Source organism: Mus caroli, chromosome 10, assembly GCF_900094665.2.
Source record: "Mus caroli chromosome 10, CAROLI_EIJ_v1.1, whole genome shotgun sequence".
NCBI classification, from domain to species: domain Eukaryota; kingdom Metazoa; phylum Chordata; class Mammalia; order Rodentia; family Muridae; genus Mus; species Mus caroli.
In genome coordinates, this window is record NC_034579.1 from 110,103,786 (window position 1) to 110,123,281 (window position 19,496).

General features: G+C 36.2%; 1 protein-coding gene across 5 annotated transcripts in view; it reads right to left on the reverse strand.

Annotated features, from left to right (window-relative positions):
• Window positions 1–6,997: 6,997 nt before the first annotated feature.
• Window positions 6,998–19,496, reverse strand: part of Cpsf6 (cleavage and polyadenylation specific factor 6) — a 31,939-nt gene continuing 19,440 nt past the window's right edge. For 2 of the 5 annotated variants that reach the window (XM_021174700.2, XM_021174698.2), the window contains 2 exons: window positions 18,303–18,492; window positions 6,998–11,869 (listed from right to left, as the gene is read on the reverse strand). In XM_021174700.2, the coding sequence (XP_021030359.1) occupies window positions 18,306–18,492 (187 nt within the window). In that variant the 3' untranslated portion in view covers window positions 6,998–11,869; window positions 18,303–18,305. Of the gene's footprint in view, window positions 18,222–18,302; window positions 18,496–19,496 lie in introns of all 5 variants that reach the window. The other 3 variants (XM_021174699.2, XM_021174697.2, XM_029482454.1) reach the window with 2 other exon arrangements.

A 19,496-nucleotide genomic window follows, 5' to 3' on the forward strand; every position in this document is an offset into this window, starting at 1 on the left:
ATGAGCCAGCGGCCACCTTCCAGTTGATTCTGTAACCTGCCCAGTTAACAACCAATGTTCGCCATCACAGGCTCTCAGTAGGTCTCACTGTACAGCCCCAGCTGTCCTGGAAATCACTATGGAGACCACACAGGTCTTGAACTCGCAGATTTGGGTGATGAGGTTAAAGGTGTGCACACCACGCCCAACAGATCCTGAATCTCTTTACTGAAAGGTTTTCCCAATGAAAAGTATTATTATGAATTTACCCTTTACACAATTTACAAAATTTATGCAAACCTATCACTAGGTGGCAGTATACTACTAACACATCAGTCAAAAGATGACTAGGTTAAAACTCAATTGATAGTGTTTGCCTAATACTCTAAGGCCATATACTGGATCTGTAATGTTACAAAGCAAAACTACCGTAAAAACCAAAAAAGTGTATTAAAAAATTATTCAGCAGGGCAATTTAATGTGTTCAAACCTCTCTACTGTTCACTTTCTTATATTAATGTATAATTTACTTTCATGTTCATTGGTGTGTTACCTGCATGCTTATCTGTGTAAAGTGTCAGATGCCCTGGAACTGTAGTTATATATAGATAGTCCTGAACTGCCATGTGGGTCCTGGGAACTGAACCCAGGTCCTCTGGAAGAGCAGCAAGACAGGATTTTTAACTCCAGAGCCATCTCTCCAGCCTCAACTGTTCATTTTCTTAATCAAATATTTGAAGAAATTATTTTAGAAGAGATCTGCACAAAGATAAAAAGATACTACAGTGATCCCTGCTAGTAACAAAAACAGAACCAACCCAAATAGCCAGTGATAAGAACTAGTTTAAATTGTAGTATATAAATTTAAGTACCAGATGGGCATTATAGGCAATCTAAAAATAGGTTGGCTCAGGCCTATAATTCTTGCAGTCAGGAGGTAGGAAGCATGTTTCTGAGTTCAAAAGCAGCCTGAATGAGATCCTATCTGAAGAACAACAAAACCAAACAAGGCCAGGCATGGTGGCCCATCCCTTTAGCTCCAACATTCCGGAGGCAGAGACAGGTGGGATCTTTATAAGTTTGAGGCCAGCCTGGTCCACAAAAATTGCAAGATGTTACACAGAGAAACCCTGTTTCAAAAACACCAAACAAAAATAGAAGAAACCTGCAGTGTGTATTCAGATACTTGGTAATTGTGATTGAATGCAGAACTCAGTTCCCAGGCCCACTGGTGTTAATGTTGCTATAGACCACTTTCTACACTGAGTTTTAGGCCTTTAATGAGAAAATGTTATAAACTGACTTAATCACTCAACACACTCAAAAATTTATAGTTCAAGTACTGTTTTAGACTGTTTCTACTTTAACATGCCATCAGAACTTTTCTTTGATCTCCACCATATTATGTAAAGCAACAGAATGTGAATACAAATAACTTGGCTTTCCTGGAACTTCCTCTGTAGACCAATCTAGCCTCTAGCCTCAAACTATGCCTTGTCTCTGCGCCCCCTCTGCCCCACCCGCCCAATGCTGGGATAAGAGGCAGGTACCAACCCTGCCCAACTTCAATCTTATTTACTTTTTGTTCAGACAGGGTCTCACTATGTGGCTTTGGCTGTCCTGGAACTCACTATATCCTCCAGGCTGGCCTTGAGCACATATCAGTGTAGACCAGGTTGACCAGTGAAGCACTTCTCTACCGTGTCCAGGGCCCTGGGTTTAATTCTCTACACGTAAGAAGGCTTGTCATTGAGATCAAAAGGGTAACTGAGTCCTCTGACCTTGTATATATCTTTACTTGCTAAAACCTATTTTGACTGGTGAGGATAAACTTGAAACACGCGTATAGATAGATACCCACAATACTCCAGGCATCACACAGTATGTACCATGCAAAGATTCAAAGGGAGGAACATGCTGATTTGTCTGAAAAAAAAAAAAAACTGGAGGGGGCAAAAAAAGGGCAGGAATAGGCTGAACACAGGGGAAAAGGGACAAATTAGATCAACTGGTCTGGTCTGAGAAAGGAGGACCCAGAACTCAGTAAGTTCTTAAGTACTATAGCTTTCAGTAAAGAAACAGGGAGCAAGCCACTGCAGGATTCTGATACTGCTATAAAGAGACTGCATGTGGCCCTGGGTATTCATTGATGGGAGATATCCCAATATACTGCCTGTAAAATGTGATGGATCAAGGGAAGTGCCAAGTTTTAGGACACAGCATCTAAAATGTAATCGAGAAGGGATGTGCCAATGGTCAGAGTTCAGGCTTAGCGTGTTAAATTTGAGATTCCTATTGTTAAGTGGATTTTGCCACCAAGCAAAAAGGCTTGGGAGGACTGAATTAGAAACTGACAGAAGCAGGATGTGGGGGTGGACACCTTTAATTCCAGCACTTGGGAGACAGATCTCTGGGTTCAAGGCCAGCCTGGTCAAGGTTCAAGACGAAGTAGGGAGACTAAACTCCCTTGGGAGTACTTAAAAATAATGTGAATTTTACATTTCACTTATGACAGTTCAGGTTGGGCCTGATGGAGGATGCCATGTTCTGTCCTTAGTATGTATGTGAGCAAGGGGAACCAATGGAAGGCAACTACATCACTGTACTGTCCTCAGATCATTACTCTAAACCAGCTCAAGAAATAAAATGGCTTAAAACCCTACATTTCTAAGACATGTGAACTCTATACAGAGCTTGTTCACTCATAGGCTAACCTGAGATCTGGGCTGGCACCCACTAGTAAATTCACACAGCTGCTAGATGAGCATAAAACTTACACATCTTCTAAGTCAGCTGTGTTTCTAGGATGAGTGAGATGATTCAAAGTGGAAAACAAGACCAAAATTTTTTTAAAGATTTATTTATTATATAGTAAGCACACTGTAGCTGTCCTCAGATACCCGAGAAGAAGGCATCAGATCTCATTACGGATGGTTGTGAACCATCATGTGGTTGCTGGGATTTGAACTCACGACCTTTGGAAGAGCAGTCGGTGCTCTCAACCACTGAGCCATCTCTCCAGCCCCCAAGGCCAAATTTTCTAAACTCTAAATCTGTATATGCTTTAACTTATTGTTTATTATTTATGTGTATAAGAGTTTGCTTGTAGCCGGGCGTGGTGGCGCACGTCTTTAATCCCAGCACTCGGGAGGCAGGGGCAGGCGGATTTCTGAGTTCAAGGCCAGCCTGGTCTACAAAGTGAGTTCCAGGACAGCCAGGGCTACACAGAGAAACCCTGTCTCGAAAAACCAAAAAAAAAAAAAGAGTTTGCTTGCATGCATATTTATGTACCATGAACATGCCTTGTGTCTTTAGAGTCCAGAGGAGGGCACTGTATACCCTAGAAGTGGAATTACAGTTATGAGCTGCCACTGAGGGCTGGAGATTGAACCTGAGTCCTTTGGAAGAACAGCCAGTGCTGACACCTTCCCAGCTCCTTCCCCAAGTTTTATAACCATCTATCTACTTGGTATCTGACAGATAATCACAAAGGTAGCATCTGTGCACCTGCGTGCAAGTGTTCACGTAGGTTACAATACTACCTACCAGATGTGGATGCTGAGGATCGAGCTTGGATGCCTGCCCCAAAATGTGCACACTTCACCACTAAGCCAATTCTTCTGTCCCTGCATATTTATGTGACACTTTAAGAAAACGAAATATTACTTGAGCTGCTTGCTATGCACTGACTTAAATACAAAGCATCTCACAAAATCTATGTAAAGAATAGGAAATCAAAATTTGAGGAAGTGAACATTTATAAACATATTCCTAATTACAGTTCAATTATCAATATAAGGTAAAAATAGTGACAGTGGGGCTTAGCATGCTAGGGATGGACAAGTAACTAAATTGGGAATCCCGGGGGCATTTTCTAACTTCCATTCTGCCCATCAGAGCTTCCTCTGTAAAGTGTGATGAAAAATGAAAGGCTAAAAAGTACAAACCCCATTCTTTAACACACACCCTCACACAGGGAGCGAATGGGTAAGCTGTACTGTTGTGGCTAGGCTGATAAGCAGCAAACTGCAAAGTCAAGTTGACAGCGACAGCCTTTGTCCACAGCTTTATTCATCTACCTCCCCCTGGGAAATAGATGCATGTAAATGAACTGCCACAAATAAAATGGAGCCTAAAACTCAATACCTGCCAAGCCTTGATGATTACTTCACCTAAATACAAACCACACCTACACAAAAAAAATATTCTCAATTTCTACTTCAAAGTAGGCGGATCACTAAATACGAATATCATAAACTTCCTACCACCTAAGTACAAACCTATAAGCTTTTCTGTATTTATTCTCCTTTGAAAATAACTTTTCCATTTCCACCCAAAAAAGTAGTACTCCCTACGACTGATCTCAGTGAGTAGCTTGCTTGCGTCCTCACACAGAAGTATGACTGCAGCAACTGGGCTCCCCACACTGCTGTCACCACTGGTCCAAGTTCTTACAAACTTAGTGTGATCTCCATTTTAACTGTAACTAAAGATTACTTAACCCCAGTTCTCAACTTCAAAATCAAAATGGGCAGCAAAAATACTAACTGCAGCCTTTAAATGTCATCTAATGGGCTCCATCAGCACTGTCATACACAGCATCATACAAGCTCCTCATTTTTCACTGTATGCCACCGCATTTACTTTTTCTCTCTTCCTTGTATTCCATCTCCCGATTAAATTGTAAACTTCACTGTCCTACCTACCTCATCTTTCCCAATTGAATCTGTAAAGATGTTTTGAAATGCTACCTGAATTGTGGCCCTTTATACATACTAGTCACTCCCTGGGTGACTTAGGGAACTTTTCAACTTACATTGAATTTGGGAGGAGCAGGCGACTGTGCTTGTGTACAGAGGGCAAACCACAGGAGTCAGTTCTCTCCTTAAACCACAAAACCCAAATGTTCTTCAATTCCTGCTCCAGGCACACAAGCGTTCTTTAGATTCCTACCTAGCACACTGAATCCTCCTGCCAACAGGCTTTTTTTTCTCTCCAAAGGAGGTGCTTCCCTCTTTATCAGGCCCTACTCTTCAGATTTCAGTGTGATGTCCAGGAAAAAAGCTAAAGCTTTCTATAACTGAGTGTGGGGACTTTCCTCCCACTAAGTGTAGGGTCTAACTGGGTAAACACAGCACTAGCTACAAAAGTCTGACAACATAATTACTAAATAAGTCAGAAACAGAACACAGTGGTGCACATTTTAAATCTCAGCACTCATACTGAGATTTGGAGTCCAGATAGGGGATTCCCCAACTGATCACAGCCTGCCAGGCTGGGGTGCAGCAGAAACAAGGGATGCATCTCAAAGTGGAAAGCAAGAGGTAACCCTGTATGCTGTACTCTGATCGGACAGGCAAGTACCTGCATGACAACAGACTCATAGACAGGGCTAACTGGTAACTGACTTAGGCCAGCCTCAGACCAGATTCACTCCTTCCACTTCCACGTGCTGACAGTTACAGGCACACAGTATCACAGCCAACTGACTCTATGGACTTTTGAAACTCTTTATCTTTCATCCTGCATACCTGATCAGAATCACTGTGCATACACAAATTCCTAAACACCGTTAATGAACGATAAAGTTGAAAAGGCCCACAAAGTAGCCATTTCATAATCATGGCTAGGAAACCCAAGTAGGAAGACTAGGAAAATCAGCTTAAATCCCTTGTTTAGCAGAAATGGCTTTGCCTGGGTTGGAGTTGAAATCCACTTGGTAGAGTGCTTGACTATCATGTAGGAGGCCTTGGGTTTCAGTCCCTAACACTGCAGAAAATGGGACCCGCACCATGACTGTTATGAAGCACTTAAACATGGTAGAAGGATCCCAAATTCAATGTCATCCTCAGCTATACCCTAAGTCTGCGGCAATCCAGGCTGTGGCAGATTCCCTTTATAGTCTGGAATATTCTTTTAAGATATTCCCACTAACTTTACACAGTTCCATAAAGGCTATAGATACAGAGCCTCAAATTATTCCAATGAATGTAACTTGAAAATGCATAAAGATAGCTGAAGAGATGGTTCAGCAGTTAAGAGCACTGACTGCATTTCCTGAGGTCTGGAGTTCAATCTATTCCCAGCAACCACATGGTTGCTCACAACCACCTTTAAAGGGATCCAATGTCTTCTTCTGGTATGCCAGAAGGCAGGCAGCTACAGTGTACTCATATGCATAAAGTAAATAAATAATTTTAAAAAAATATGCATAACAGTAACAAGAAACCTAGCAATGCTACACAAACACTGAAGGTAACACGCATTATTTTAACCTGAATGATTTAGCACTGTTCTGAGAAGTTAGTATTTGCATGTAAGAAATTGTTTAGAACTTCAACTAGTATATATCTCTTTCTTTCTTTTTTAGTACTTCAATATACCCAAAAATGGCCTGAATCTCATCAGATGGGGATAAATCTGAACTTCTGATCCCAGTGCTAGGATGTGCCTACTGCAGCAGGTCTATTATGGTGCTGTGTGTCAAACCCAGACTTCCGCATTGTATGCAAATAAATACTCTACACAACTGAGTTATATCTCCAGCCCCAATGGACCAAATAATGAAGAACTAATCTGATTATATTATATTATGTCCTATAATGTTCCCAGGTTAACTGGTAACTATAGCTATGATCCAAATATGTTTTTAATTCTAAAGTACTAGTGAGGTTCATAATGTCAAGATGAGGAGATTATAATTCTAGCCAGATGTCTCACTCAGCAAGTAAAGTCAGTGCCACCTAACCCGTCACGCTGTCCTCCACCTGCACACTTGGACCATGGCTGGCACACACACACACACACACACACACACACACACACACACACGCATTTAATGTAAACTTTTAAAACATGCCAAGAGAAAAGAGCCACTCTCAGAAATGTTGTCTTACACAAAACAGAAATGGAAGGCTAATCTCTATTCATACTGCATTTTCCCAATAGATGTTTTTCAAGGTTAAATGAAATAGTTAAGCCAAGATTATAAGCCAAACAAAAAGAACAAACTGCAAAGTATTACCAAAACTTTGTTTTTATTTTCAATACAAGATAAATACCATGCTTGTTACTAGTGCAGTTTTAGGCCAACAATGGCCATATAGAAAACTGCTGAACAGTCACCTAAATGCTAAAGAAAGAAAAGCCAAAGTAAACATTAAACACAAAATTGCAAGTACAAACATTTTAATAAAATGGGAATGAGCCTTTTGAAGGAAGCTAATATGGAAGTCTAGTTTTCATGGACATCAAAAGAATGCCTATCGAATGGAATCTCACCTTACCTTTTGCACAGAAATCTTATGAAGTCACCACATTCAATAGCTAAAATCTCAAGACTTTCTTTGGCCTTCTGGTATCAGACAACTTATTTACAAAGGGTGATTATTCAATAACTCATCAGCACTGTAATATGATACAATTTTTTCTTGTTAAGGGTTTTCCATAAAAAAATTGTAAAACAACTTTGTAAGGCTGTGCAGGGCTGTAAACTACTCTGCTAACATACCATGGGATGCAAAGGAAGGAATAAAGACCTTTCCTTAAGGCTAAAGTCATGTGTTATAGTTGCAGTCCTCAAAATACATTATGATTCACATCAAAGAATCATTTCCCATTAAATACCACCTGAGTACTACAATTTCCAAAGTAAAAAATAAACATGAATTGATCACTGTATTTTAAAATAGTTTGCATACAGAAATGCTGAGAAGTGTTACGCAGTAAACAGTGTGGCAAAAAAAAAAAACTTTCAAATCGAAGTATTTGTACTAAAATGAAGGGTATAGCCAATTATGAAATTATTTTAATTTACTCCCATGGTGGAGTTTTAGGGTACTCACTCTCTGATATGAAAAACTGCTCGTAGTATTTACTATCCACGAATACCATTCAAGACCTGTGTGACTTCAATTAAATGTTACCTAATATTTTAAATGCCTCCTGATACAGCATAATCAACGTAGCAGGAATTCTTTAAAAACACGGAAATCTGCCTATATGTAGCCAAGATTTCATACACCCATATAAAACCCACAGTAGCTGTATATTCAGTGAATGCCAACCACCTGGAACTTTAAAGAAACACTGGGCTAAAACAAGCCTAAAGCAATCTGAACACAATACAATGGCCTGAATATTTAGAATATTCATAAATTCATATTGCTTCTTTCTAATGCCAAGAAAGAAGAGTGTAAGAACTTCCTCCCAGAAGCCTAGACGCTTAATACATTTTCTATTTTGACTTAAAATGAAACTAATTCTAAATCTTGATTTAAATAAAATCTAAATTTAAAATATTTCACGTTATGAACACAGAAAACACCACATATAAGGCCACATCTCAAGAAATTCATAATTTTTGGTTGAATGTTTATTTAAAAATTAGTCTAAGGCTTCTAGGAGTCAAGTTGCTAAAAATAAATACACCAGTGTTTAAACTGAATATTAATGTTAACACATACACTATAAGAACATAAAAATAGAATGCTTTGCTACAAAAACCCTACTTAATAAATTTTAGCACAAAAAATGTCTAGTATGTACAATGAAAAAGCGTGCATTTAGTAAGTACATACAACTGGGGGAAACATTTACAGAGGGCTATGGGATGCAAATGAAGTTCATGAATAAAATTTAAAAATCAGTTTATCTGTGCAATAGCAAGAATCTCAATACTGAATTCTCAGTGAAGAATCAGAGCATAAACTTCCTCTTAAGATAACTGAAGCTGAAGCCTAAAACACAATATTGGGCCACCTTGCAAGATACAGACACTGCAACAACCACTTGGGTAGCAAAACTGTAGTGACATGAGCACTCCAGTGGAAGAGTCTTGCAGTAGCATCTTGTTGTATGAAACAGAATGTACTCAGGCTATTGGCACATGTCAGCACAGGGAAAGATAAAGTCTTACCCTTTAAACAACTCCCCCCACCCACTTTACTATAAAATATTATACAACGTTCATGAAAACTTCCATGTTTATTTTTAGAACTGACTTTAAACTAGTAAAAACTAAAGCAACAGTCTCCATAGGAGAATCAAATTAAAATAATACCTTAAGCTACATGCTATTTGTAAATTCCAAATTGTAGTTAACTGCTTAAGATTATAGGTTAAGGAGACATGAAATGGCCTGACATGATCAATAGCTATGGCAAGTCACTCAGAATCTTGCTCATCGTGCTGATGAAAACTGACAAAACATAAACACAGGTAAATTTACACTGAAAGAATCCTTTCTACAAATCTATTTCCTTTCCCCCAAAGCAGTTTATTGAATTCAAAGTGCCACTCCAGGAGAAATACCATGTGGAATCTCACTACTAGCTGCAAGGAATGTGACTGCACAGCACTGAGCAACGCTAGGACTCAAGATAAACTCAAGCTTGCTGTCACTGCCACTATATATATGAACTACACGTGTCTAACTCCTTTTTTCTTCTCTCTGACTTCTCTGTCTGTCTGTCTCTTTTTTTTTTTTTTTTTTTTTTTTTTTTTTTTTTTTTTTTGGTGTCTTTGTAAAATTTCATCTCTTTGGATTGCTTCTACACATTAAAAACCAGTTTTCAAATGAAACTGGCTCCTAGACAACAGAAGGGCTTTGACAAATAAAACAAGGTTTGTAATGTTTACTTTTACTGCTACACATTCATGTGTTATCAGGTAGGAGACACTGCAAAATTAGACAAACCAAAGCTACTTTATTTTTTCCTAACAACACTTAAAATAATGGACTAGCAGCAGCAAGCAATGCTAATACACTATCTGCATCCAAAGTCGCTTATGAATGAAATAAGCCAAGCAAGAAGGGTGACATAAAGAGAGCAAAGAAAGGGTTCCAACTGATTTTTAAAAAAGAAAAAATAAAAGGTAATAAAGGATTAAAATCAGTACAAAATCTCCAGTTTCATTTCAAGTATATGTATTTTTTGATTCCATTTTTAAAATGTTCAGAGAAATTCTATCTATGGACATTGTACTTACCTTTTAATCTCACTATTAACTAATCCCCCTTGTAAACACACGTATGTCCACACAGCTTCACATTAGGGTATTGTAATTGAACTATTAAAAAAAGCTTAAAAAATGACAAAAACTTACAAGACCTATATACAAAACAAGAAAATAGATTTTGATACAACTCCCAAATTAAAAGGTAATTGCATTTCAACAAGATTAAACACTTAAGAAAAATCATTTCTGAGAGCTAACAACAGTTGTGGTAAACACCAATGATACCTTCCAAAAAATACTCTGCTCACAGACGTTTTAAAATGAACTGGCAGTGGTATGGATATTTCTGAGTATTTTAAAAGCAGAGAAGATAAAACTGAAGAAAAGTAGAAATCTCTCAAGCTGCACATTATGTCACCTATGGTACAGACCTTAAGCATTGCTCTTAAATTTAGGTAAACTTTAAAAGTCAATGTATACTATCCAAAGATCTCTTATAGGTAATAAGATCTTTAAAACATTTAACACAAATTAGCTTAAGGACTTTATCTAAATTTCTTTAGTAATTCAGATTTTTACCTTCCTATAAAAATAGGCAATCAAATTGACAGACAGTCTGTCTCTGCTATTTTTGCATAACACATGCTAGCCAGGTGCTTTTAATACAACCTTTTATTAAGGCTGGATTTTTAAAAAAAAAAAAAAAGAAAAGAAAGGAAGGAAGGAAAAAAAGGAAAGAAAAAAAAAATCAACTGGTTAACTCTAATCAAGCATAAATCAACAAGGTTACAGGAATACACACACAATTCCTTGAGCCATGAAGACAGTGTAATTATAATTTTTCATTATTCACACTGAACAATACAGCCCAATGTTAATAAACATCACACCCTTCAGAAATCTGAATCAAGTACAATACTAGAGCTTTCTCTACCTATCTTGCTGTATAGCCATAATTACACTGCCTATGGCACCATCAGCATCAAACAGTAAATGACTGCATGAAACCAGAATTATCAAAATCTATCTTAAATGCTAGCAGTTCACAATTTATTATCTCAGTATATTTGGGTTGTAATTAAGCTGCACTACTGTAGCAAATACATGAGTTTTTACCAAAAATGTTACAACCTTCAATTTTTGACCCCTAACACATTGACTGGATTGCTCTGTCAAATTTCAGTTTTTACACGTTTACATACCATTCAGCAAAATCACAAGCTAACTAGGTAAAAACAGCTAGAAAAGCAGAATATAGAAATATTAAATACCCATGTAGTCACCTATTCTAATATCAAAATCAAGGGCAATAGACACTTAATTAGTCATGTTTAATTCACTGAACGCAAGATTAGATTGATGCATATCCAAACACGCTATTGCAATGCTTTTTTAAAGGACAGTAAAAATGTTGTCATAGTAACATTATCTTTAGATATTGCTGAACACAAGACTTTCCCTGAGGTGTAAACATCAAATAACTTGAACAGCTTTACACATCAGCCCCATTCAACAGTTTATTACAACACTACATCTAGTGTGATCAGATCGGTGCTGTTTACAGACATTATCATAGGAACATTTTAACAAGAACAAACTACTATAAAAACAAGCATTTACTTGACTTTTTTCCAATTGCTTGCACATTATAATGGCCAAATATATATAACCAGTAATAAAGTTGCAAAAGCTATTAACTTTTTAAATCACACAGGTTTCCTTCAAATAAAACAGTTAAGCAACATAAAAAATAAAAGTAGAGCTACTGGTTACCATTTATGCAGATTTGCTTTATTCAGATCTATTCCTGTTCAGTTTATCCATGAATCCTTACAGGTTCAGTTCAATCACAAGAAGCAAACTGCTGGACAAGCGTCACTTTTCCCCCGAGAAGACTCTTTTGTCTTGGAAGGAGTTCCTCTTCCTTCAGCTGTAATGTGTCAAAATTTGTGATGTAGATTTTGCTATTCCCCAGAATACACAAAAAAAAATGTTGGCTTAGCTATACATACACATTGTCGTGCAACTACTCACTGTTAGGGATTCTAGCCCAAAATAAAACGTAACTCAAACAGTAGCTGCTTACATGGGGGAGAAATGCTCCCATGTTTACAAATTGAATTTACAAATTCAAAGTAAGAAATTCTCATATTCTTTTCACATATTACTTCCATTGAAATTCAATGATTCTCATATGAGGACCACTGTTTTGTGCAAAATATGATAATTTTGAAAAGAATAAAATTACAGTAACAAATGAAAATACACAGCTACTGTTTCTGTGATGATGAGAACAACCATAAGTCATTGTCTAAAATATGCACACTACAAAATAAATGGGAAAATGCTTGGATTTGAATGTAGATATTTTTCATTCATCCACATATCAATATATTTAACAAATGCTGAACTGAATATAAAATGCAATGACATTTACAAATTAACTGTATTTGACAGCATACATGAACTTCTGCCAATTTGTTATAAACCAATGGAGTTCCATGTTACAAAATTTATAAATACCTCAGTATGGTCATTAAGTATGACATCCACATACAAATCTTTAGACACAATACAAATTTGAGACATTACTTTCATTCTATTTCACCTATATCCACTAACCAAACACAAACTAATGAAAATCTACAATGATAAATTTCATTGAAAACTTACATAAAGGGGGGGGGGGAAGCCAACAATAAATTGATACTATAGGCTCAGGAATACATATTTATGTAAATGTCCAAAAAGAAACATTAGTTTAAAAATGATCAGTTTTATATCAAATATTTAAAATAGAAATATTGGAGGGTATTTTAATATTTTTCAAAAGCACATAACATTTAGTGGCATTTCATCATAAAAATAATTTTGAAAGATCCTTTGCTTTATAATTAGGAGGAATTTTTGTAACAACTATGAATTCTGTGTTCATTTCTCTATTGGGAGAATCTTTTAAGAGTGTCAATATGTGTGTGTATATACATATTCATTCTCCCTAATAAAATCTTAAACCGTAAAAGTACAAAAGGAAAAACTGCATTCTTTTAAGAGTCATGTAAACTATTTATGTAATCACCTTTGTACCTTCTCTTTCACGATATGCTAATAGGCTCATACAAAGGATTTAACAGAAGAAATCTACAATGTTAGTTTTCAAATGTTTTAGTTTTACAGGTTACAATTTTGCTAGTTCTCTTTGTGTTCTGGGACTGAGGCTGAAGACTGAATCCAGTCTTCTACAACACACAAAGCCCAGGACCTACACTAACACTTCAAGCACTAGTGAAAATTTTAAAACAGTAAAATCATTAGAGACAGATAAGGCAGGTGTTTTAATCTACAAAAAAGAAAAAATAAAAGACTGTGGAAAATTTACAAATCCTACTAAAAAAGAAATGCTATCTACCCTAATATTTTTGTTGTGTTGTAAAGAATGAAGAGTTACTGAGAGAAAATTACTTAAAGTCACAGTATAGGGGAATTAAAAACAACAAAACAAAAAAACCCAATCTTTCAAAAAGCCACAGGATATGTATTACCATGACCAGTGGAAACGTACTACTGTACACAGGCAACCCTGTTTATGAGGTCCACGTACATGCAGAACCAGTGCACTTATCTTTTGCTTCATTATATTATAGATAGGCATTTACTAATTGATAAATCTTCAAATTTTACCATACAGTCATAAAATTTACGGAATAGTTTAGAAGCTTTTATTTCTATTTCTAAACACTTTACATAAACACAAATTTTACAATCTCAAACGGAAGCAAAATTTGAAGGCAATACAACCCATTTCCAATAATCCAATTCCATAATATAGACTCAAATGTCTAAGTAGACATCTACATAAACAAAGATACCAAAAGCTTAAAAGTAACAAATACATTCGATGCCCACATGTTCAAAATTGCATTTGATCAAATCTGTAATGCCAAAGCCACACAATGACTTGCTTCAACTGTCAGCTATTAAAGGCACCTACGTAAACAGTGTTAAATCAACTAGACAAGGAAACTGTCCTGAAAGTCTGCAAGCTACAGCAAGCAATAACATTTCAATAGACTAAATGCCTACACTTGTGCTATCAAACAGTTATGAACAACTCAAATTGAGTGTTTAATTATATGTGCAATCTTGGTATTATTTGTATTTTAAAACTCATGGAAATTAAGCTTTTAAGGAAAACACTTGAATATCTTATTTGATGAAATTCTCATAGGTTTTTATGTTGAATGTTTGTTCTTACTTCTGAAACACGGTTTTAGTATAGAGGTCTGGCTAGTATGAAACTCCACATGTAAACCAGGCTGGCCTGGAGCTCACGAGCATCCTCCTGCATCAGTCATCAGGTACTAAGGTCACAGGTGTGCACTATCACACCCAGCTCTTACAGGTTTTCATATTAATGAGCTGAATTTAAAAAGGATCCTCACATAATTTTAGAAATGCAATACTTTTAAGTTAATAAAATCTACCCTTCTATATCTGAAAATTTCTCCTTAATGAGGAATGGGGATGAGGTAGGCAAGAGAAGAGTCTAAACATATTAACTCTTCCTGAGTTTCTTTTATTGACTAGAACAGAGTACATATAAAACCAATTCCATTTATTACTGATGTTCACAAAAAGCTTGGAGCTGCTGAGTTGATACTCTGATGTTTTTCTCTGAACACCATACTTACCCCATTTTAACTAAGTAATTTTATTACTGTACAAAATACACAATGAAGTATTCTATGCAATTGACTACACAGAAATAAACTGCATCACAAATAAGAAAATGAAAGAAAAAAAGTTTTGTGCCAAAGAGAGTCACTCAAAAAATATGGACATTTCAAAATAAGCTGGTTGTTATTTAGAATTTACCCATTGTCAAGAGCTAGAACTTGCTAACTACAGAAAGGCAAAAGCATAAATTTACAGAACATGAATGTCACTCTTCTCTTATTGGTTAGTAAGTTTCCTTTAAACAATGCTAACTGAATTCATTTAAAACATTATGTATTAAAAACAATCCAAGATACAAACTAAACAATGGCAAAACCATCACCCGGGGTGAAGGTGAGAGAGCAGGGACTCACATTGGCACTGGATTTCTGTTTTAAGACAGAGAACATCAATTATTTATAAACAAAACTGTATTCTTAAACCACGGTGAGCAAAAAGCACTATCCATCCATCCATGCAGGGGGCCACTCTCTACCCTCTCTTGTCACTTCAAGTAAAACAGTGGACAGTCAGATTTTACACACACTAAAAACATGAGAAATAGAAAAGAAATGAGAGCCAGCATAGCGAGGTGAAGTGGATAGTTGAGATCAATGGAAAACCACAAGCAAACATGGTGGGAAGGCTAGGCTGGTCACAACATGTCATCTAAGACTTGTAAGAAATTCTGAAAGCTTAGCAGTTATCTATCATTCACCAGGCAACGGAGAAGAATTTAATTTTCACGAAAGCCTCAACATAACACTCCTAACAAGATGGAGCATCTTAACATAAAGGAAATGATTTTCTCACAAGCTATAATAATCTGGATAAAAAACACAAAACATTCTCTAAATCCTGTACAGTAATTAAATTTAAGTTCATGACATTTGTGCCAGAAATAATCACATGGCCATACACTTACAGTTATATAACCCAGATCCAAACACATTACTTAGGGGGAAAAGTAATCATTTGAGAACATGAGAATCTCACAAATAAGGAGGAGAAGCCGGAATAAAAAGCACCTAGAAAAAGAACGTGCTTCCCTTATTCGTCAGGACACAGAACTCGGTTGTTAACACACACTGCTGGGTGGGGCTATGCTAAACAATGAGAACAATACAACCAAGGAAAGGAGCTCTGCTGCAACTGGACAGTAACGTTATTTCTGTGAGGACAAACCTTACAGCTTTTATTTTGCTCAGAGTGGTCTGAGAATAGAGGCAAAAATTACAGACTATGAAGCACAATGCATTTATACAGTGAAATTTACAAAGCTGTTATTCTTCTCATTGAACTATTATTATGTACTTGGACTCGGATATGGAAAACTTTTTTAAAAACTAATACATTTTTCAAATGAGAATGCAATTAACATTACTCAACAGTTCAAACACGAGAAACTTAGGATGGGACAGACATTAACAGCTGTCAACACCGCGCTTCCAGAACCTGCCTGCACCACCATCATCCCTTGACAGTGGAGTACATCAGTGACTTATACAGAGGCTGACACTTACTTTATTGGTGAAGTACTTCTTAGTCCATTTATTCCATTTAAAATTTACAAGGAAGTTCAAAAGGACTCATATTTTAAAACTTCTAAAGAGGTCAACAGACCTTATAATGATAATAAAATTTGCAGATAGGTTTGCACTCGAATATATGCATTTAAGCCCACCCCCACCCTCTTACTCACATCTACTTCACAATAAATACCGTTTGGTATAGCAAAAGTACAGTAATCCAGGAAAACATATTCTTTCTTTTTTTTCTTTCCCCTACTATAAAGGCTTTTGTAAAATTTTGCTTGGATGAAGGCACATAACAATATTACAACTCAATTCTGATTAATGTACAAACAAAACATGGGATTTAGGGAATGGTACATCACTGATTGCAAAAAACTGCATAATAGGACACTTTAGTTAATGTCTGAGTGACATGAACTCAAAATGATATATTTAGGTGATTACTCTTGACTGGAGTATAAATTCAAAGTACGTAAAGCTAACAATGCATACTTGGTTTACTGGATTAATTTTATGAAGACCTGTAAAAAGAACTGCTAATTAAGGCTACATATGAACTGGCTTAAAGGCCCCTTGATGGACACACTGAATTACTGAAAATGTATCCAATTTCACTATCATCTCTTTGGTAGCTATATAATAAGTAAACAAACAAAAAATACCACTTGTAAAATCAATACCTTATCAAAACAGATAATTCAACATTTCAAGTAATAACTTGATCCCAATCTACCTTAAGGGATTTTTACTAGGACTAAAAAAACTTCATTTAAAAATTAGTTTAGATTTATATGATAACACATCCAATGTTTATATCCAAACAGTACAAACTTTAGTAATTTTAAAACTAAGAGAAATATTTTGAGAATTAAACTTTTAGTATAACATATAACTAGTAAAAGGGTTTTGATAAATATTCAAGATGTAAGACAAAGTATTAAAATGGGTTTCCTCACTTCAAAAACTGTCATGAAACTTGTATTTCATAAAAATTACATTTTTTCTTTTTCAAAAGGGAAAAGTGTTTGCGTGTGTGTTATGTATGTGATGATTAAAGAAACTGCTAGCCACAGAATTAAATTACATACATGATAAAGCCAATTACAATTTAAATATTAACAATTTTCCAACTGGATTTTTAGTAAATTTCTGTAAAATATTTACTTATAAGTATACTTATAAAGGATTTGTTAAGTCTACTTTAACTCATATATGGAGCAAAGGTGTTTACAGAATTGATAACCTGCCACATTCAAAAGATTCACAGTGCTCTGTCCCCACTCTTCATGAGTAAACACTGTTCACAAATATAAAATGAAACTACATGTAAAAATGAAGCATAAACAGACAACTCATCCTACTTTATGAAAAATGTACACAAGAAAAATTTAAAATACAGGAAAAAAAAGACAATGATTATGGCTTATGAATGAAACATCAAAGAAAATTATTTCCACGTATTTCTAACTTGGGATGTATGGCTTGGCACAGTTTTAAGTTCCTAGATATGAACCCTAAACCCACTTTCTGCCTTCTTTGCAAATTAAAAAGATAGTGTTTCTTTAAAAATAAAATCAAATGCTAGCAATTCTCATCTAAAAGTAATTTCTAAAAGGGAAAAAAATCCTTTCGCTGCTGAAAAACATCTTTTTGTATTATAACCTACTATAGTATTAGATCTTCTTTAAAAGTTTCAGGGACAAATAGAATTAATTCTAGGAAGGAAGAATAAAAAATTATTTTTAAAAATCCAAGCACATAAATATTTTAAAATCACATGCAAACAATGTATGTGATTACAAGAATCCCAATTTCCAAATTTTAGAAGTACACAATGAGTCCTCTTGATTATTTTTCTTGCTTTAAGACTATAAACAATCTGAAATCTAAGTCACAAATAACTCATGAATACAATATTCAAAGGGGAAAAGGTCAAAATCTTTTACCTGTGATGGCTTACCTGTTTTCAGGTGCTTCCAGAAGGTTAAATCAGAACAAGTACTTGGACCACTTAAAATGTAGGTATATTTACTGTATAAACAACAGCCTTGGAGTTATGATTGCTGTTAATACACACACATACCAAATAAGATAATAAAAAGAAATGCCCACCTTCTAACGATGACGGTATTCTCGCTCTCGATCACGCTCTCGGTCACGGTCCCGGTCCCGATCCCGGTGTCTCTCTCGTTCTCTGCTTCTCTCTCTGTAATAATCATCATGGCGATCTCTACTCCGAGATTTATGACGCCGACTCTTTTCCCGTGATCTACTATGGTCCCGTTCTCTTGATCGTTCACGTCTTCTAAAAGAAATTACTGGATTAATGCTGTCTGTTAACTGTAAAGCTTCAAAAGATATTTAATACAGTTTTCTTTCCTTTACCGCTAGTTGTACTTTCTATGGTTTCAGCTACAAGCCACCAGAAGAAAAATATTAATGTAAAATTTCAGAAATAATCTTATGCCATTCTGATTAGATAGAGTATGAGTAGAAGCAGCGCCTAATGAATGAATTGTGAGTGAACGGATTGTTGCCATGGCCCTGTGGGAACTCCAAGGCCCTACCTAACTGAACCCCTTACATTGAACACTGGCAAAGAGGATTCCCACACAGAGGTGGCTAGCTACACAGAGGAATCTGAGTATGAGTGCTTATGAAGAAAAGATCAGTGTGCAGAAAGAATGAAAGAAGCCACTTCCTCTGGGAGGTTTTTCCAACAGCAACTGGTACTCTAGAGAGACCTCCTACCTAGACTAGTTGGCCGCTCCCATCCCCGAAGTTCCAGGTTACAGCAGTAGCAGACCCCTGATTCTGTCTGTATCTAAGTGTGTCTGCCCCTTCTTCATTCCCTTGCAGCCCCTAGTCATGTATCCAGGACCCAGACCACCTAGACTGAGCCAACCATCATGATGAAATCCTTTAGTCACCTTGCTCCTTCCTGCCTGCATTGGGAGCCATTCCTCTGCCCACTGCACCCACACTCAATGTTCTTTGCCCATTAACTACTCAGTAGTCTTAAGTATCCTGGCAGTTGAGTGCTTTTGCTTGAATAATTCTTAGATTATTTAATAATAGCACCAAAGTCAGAGAGTAATGATGCTGACGGTGTGGACACTGTTCCTTTAAATGGAAAAAAAAAAAGAGTTATGTTGAAATTGCTAAGGTTTACAATAAGAACCCATGAAACAATAAAGAAAAAAATAAGTTTATGCAAATTTTACCATCACATCTTAAAAGCCCAAAAAACATAGTCAAACCTCATAAAAATTCTATTCGTTTAAATAAGAATTTATTAAAAAAAAA